Source organism: Rhea americana, unplaced genomic scaffold (assembly GCF_003343005.1).
Source record: "Rhea americana isolate MKP2758 unplaced genomic scaffold, rheAme1 scaffold_713, whole genome shotgun sequence".
Taxonomy (NCBI): domain Eukaryota; kingdom Metazoa; phylum Chordata; class Aves; order Rheiformes; family Rheidae; genus Rhea; species Rhea americana.
In genome coordinates, this window is record NW_028186883.1 from 8,043 (window position 1) to 9,628 (window position 1,586).

Here is a 1,586-nt window from a genome sequence, read left to right on the forward strand (position 1 = left end):
TGGGCACCCCAGGGGCACAGTGGGGCATCCTGGGGACAGAGTAGGGCACCCATAGGGCACAGCTGGGCCCCCCCGGGGGGCATGGCCAGGCATCCTAGGGGTACAGTCAGGCACCCTGGGGACCCCGTGGGGCACCTATGGGTCACAGCTGGGTACCCTGGGGACAGGGTGGAGCATGGCTGGGCACCCAAGGGACGTGGTGGGGCACAGGCAGGCACCCAAAGGGCACACAGCTGGGCACCCCAGGGGCACAGCCAGGCACCCTGGGGGCACCGTGGGGCATCCATGGGGCACAGCTGGGGAACCCCAGCGACACAGTGGGGCCCAGCCAGGCACCTAAAGGACACGATGGGGCACCCGTGGGGCACAGCCAGGCACCCTGGGGCCATCGTGGGGCATCCATGGGGCCCAGCCAGGCACCCAAGGGACACAGTGGGGCACAGGCAGGCGTCCATGGGGCCATCGTGGGGCCCAGCCAGGCACCCCACGGACACAACTGAGTCCCCGGGGCCCAGCCAAGCACCCAAGGGACACAGTGGGGCACAGGCGGGCATCCATGGGGCCATTGTGGGGCACAGCCAGGCACCCCACGGACACAACTGAGTCCCCGGGGCCCAGCCAAGCACCCAAGGGACACAGTGGGAGCCCAGCCAGGCACCGCAGGGATGCAGTGGGGCACCCATGGGGGCCCAGCCAGGCACCCCAGGGATGCAGTGGGGCACCCATGGGGGCACTGTGGGGTACCCCAGAGACACAGTGGGGTCCCCAAGGGCCCAGCCAAGCACCCAGGGACATGGTGGGGCCCAGCCAGGCACCCTGGGGCCATCACGGGGCAAAGCTGGGCGCCCCACGGACACAATCGAGTCCCCGGGGYCCAGCCAAGCACCCAAGGGACGCAGTGGGGCACAGCTCTGCCCCACCTCTCGCCRTCTCACCCCCTCCAGGCCCGGCTCGAGTACCTCCGCGACCAGTTCCAGATCCGGGAGAACGATTTCCTCACCTTCGACGCCATGCGCCACGCGGCCCAGTGCGTGGGCCGGGCGCTGCGCGGCAAGACCGACTACGGCCTCATGATCTTCGCCGACAAGGTGGGAGCCCCAGCGCCGGCACCCGCGCGCCGGCACCCGGCTACCGCCGCCCGGCACCCACCCGCGCTCCGCTCCCCWCCCCGTAGCGCTTCGCCCGGGCCGACAAGCGGGGCAAGCTGCCGCGCTGGATCCAGGAGCACATCACCGACGCCAACCTCAACCTGACCGTGGACGAGGCCGTGCAGGTGGCCAAGTTCTTCCTGCGCCAGATGGCCCAGCCCTTCCACAGGGTGAGGAGCGGCGGGGTGCGGGGGGCGCCCGGGAGACCCCATCCCCGTCCCCGCCGCTCACCCGGCCTCGCTGCCCCGTCCGGCGCCAGGAGGATCAGCTGGGGCTGTCGCTGCTGACGCTGGAGCAGCTGCAGTCGGAGGAGATCCTGCAGCGCATCGAGCAGATCGCCCAGCAGGCGTGAGCGAGGAGCGCCGCGCTCGGAGCTGCGCGTCGGGGAGGAGAGCCCGGATCCGCCCCCGCTGCCACGCTCGGAGCCCGGATCTGCCC

General features: G+C 71.7%; 1 protein-coding gene across 1 annotated transcript in view; it reads left to right on the forward strand.

Annotated features, from left to right (window-relative positions):
* The window catches only part of ERCC2 (ERCC excision repair 2, TFIIH core complex helicase subunit), a gene marked incomplete at its 5' end in the record, with an annotated part of 8,587 nt that extends 7,007 nt beyond the window's left edge, over positions 1-1,580 (forward strand). The window contains 3 exons of the mRNA XM_085321834.1: positions 501-1,088; positions 1,175-1,318; positions 1,408-1,580. Of these exons, the coding sequence (XP_085177960.1) occupies positions 501-1,088; positions 1,175-1,318; positions 1,408-1,500 (825 nt within the window). The remainder of the gene's footprint in view (positions 1-500; positions 1,089-1,174; positions 1,319-1,407) is intronic.
* Positions 1,581-1,586: the final 6 nt, after the last annotated feature.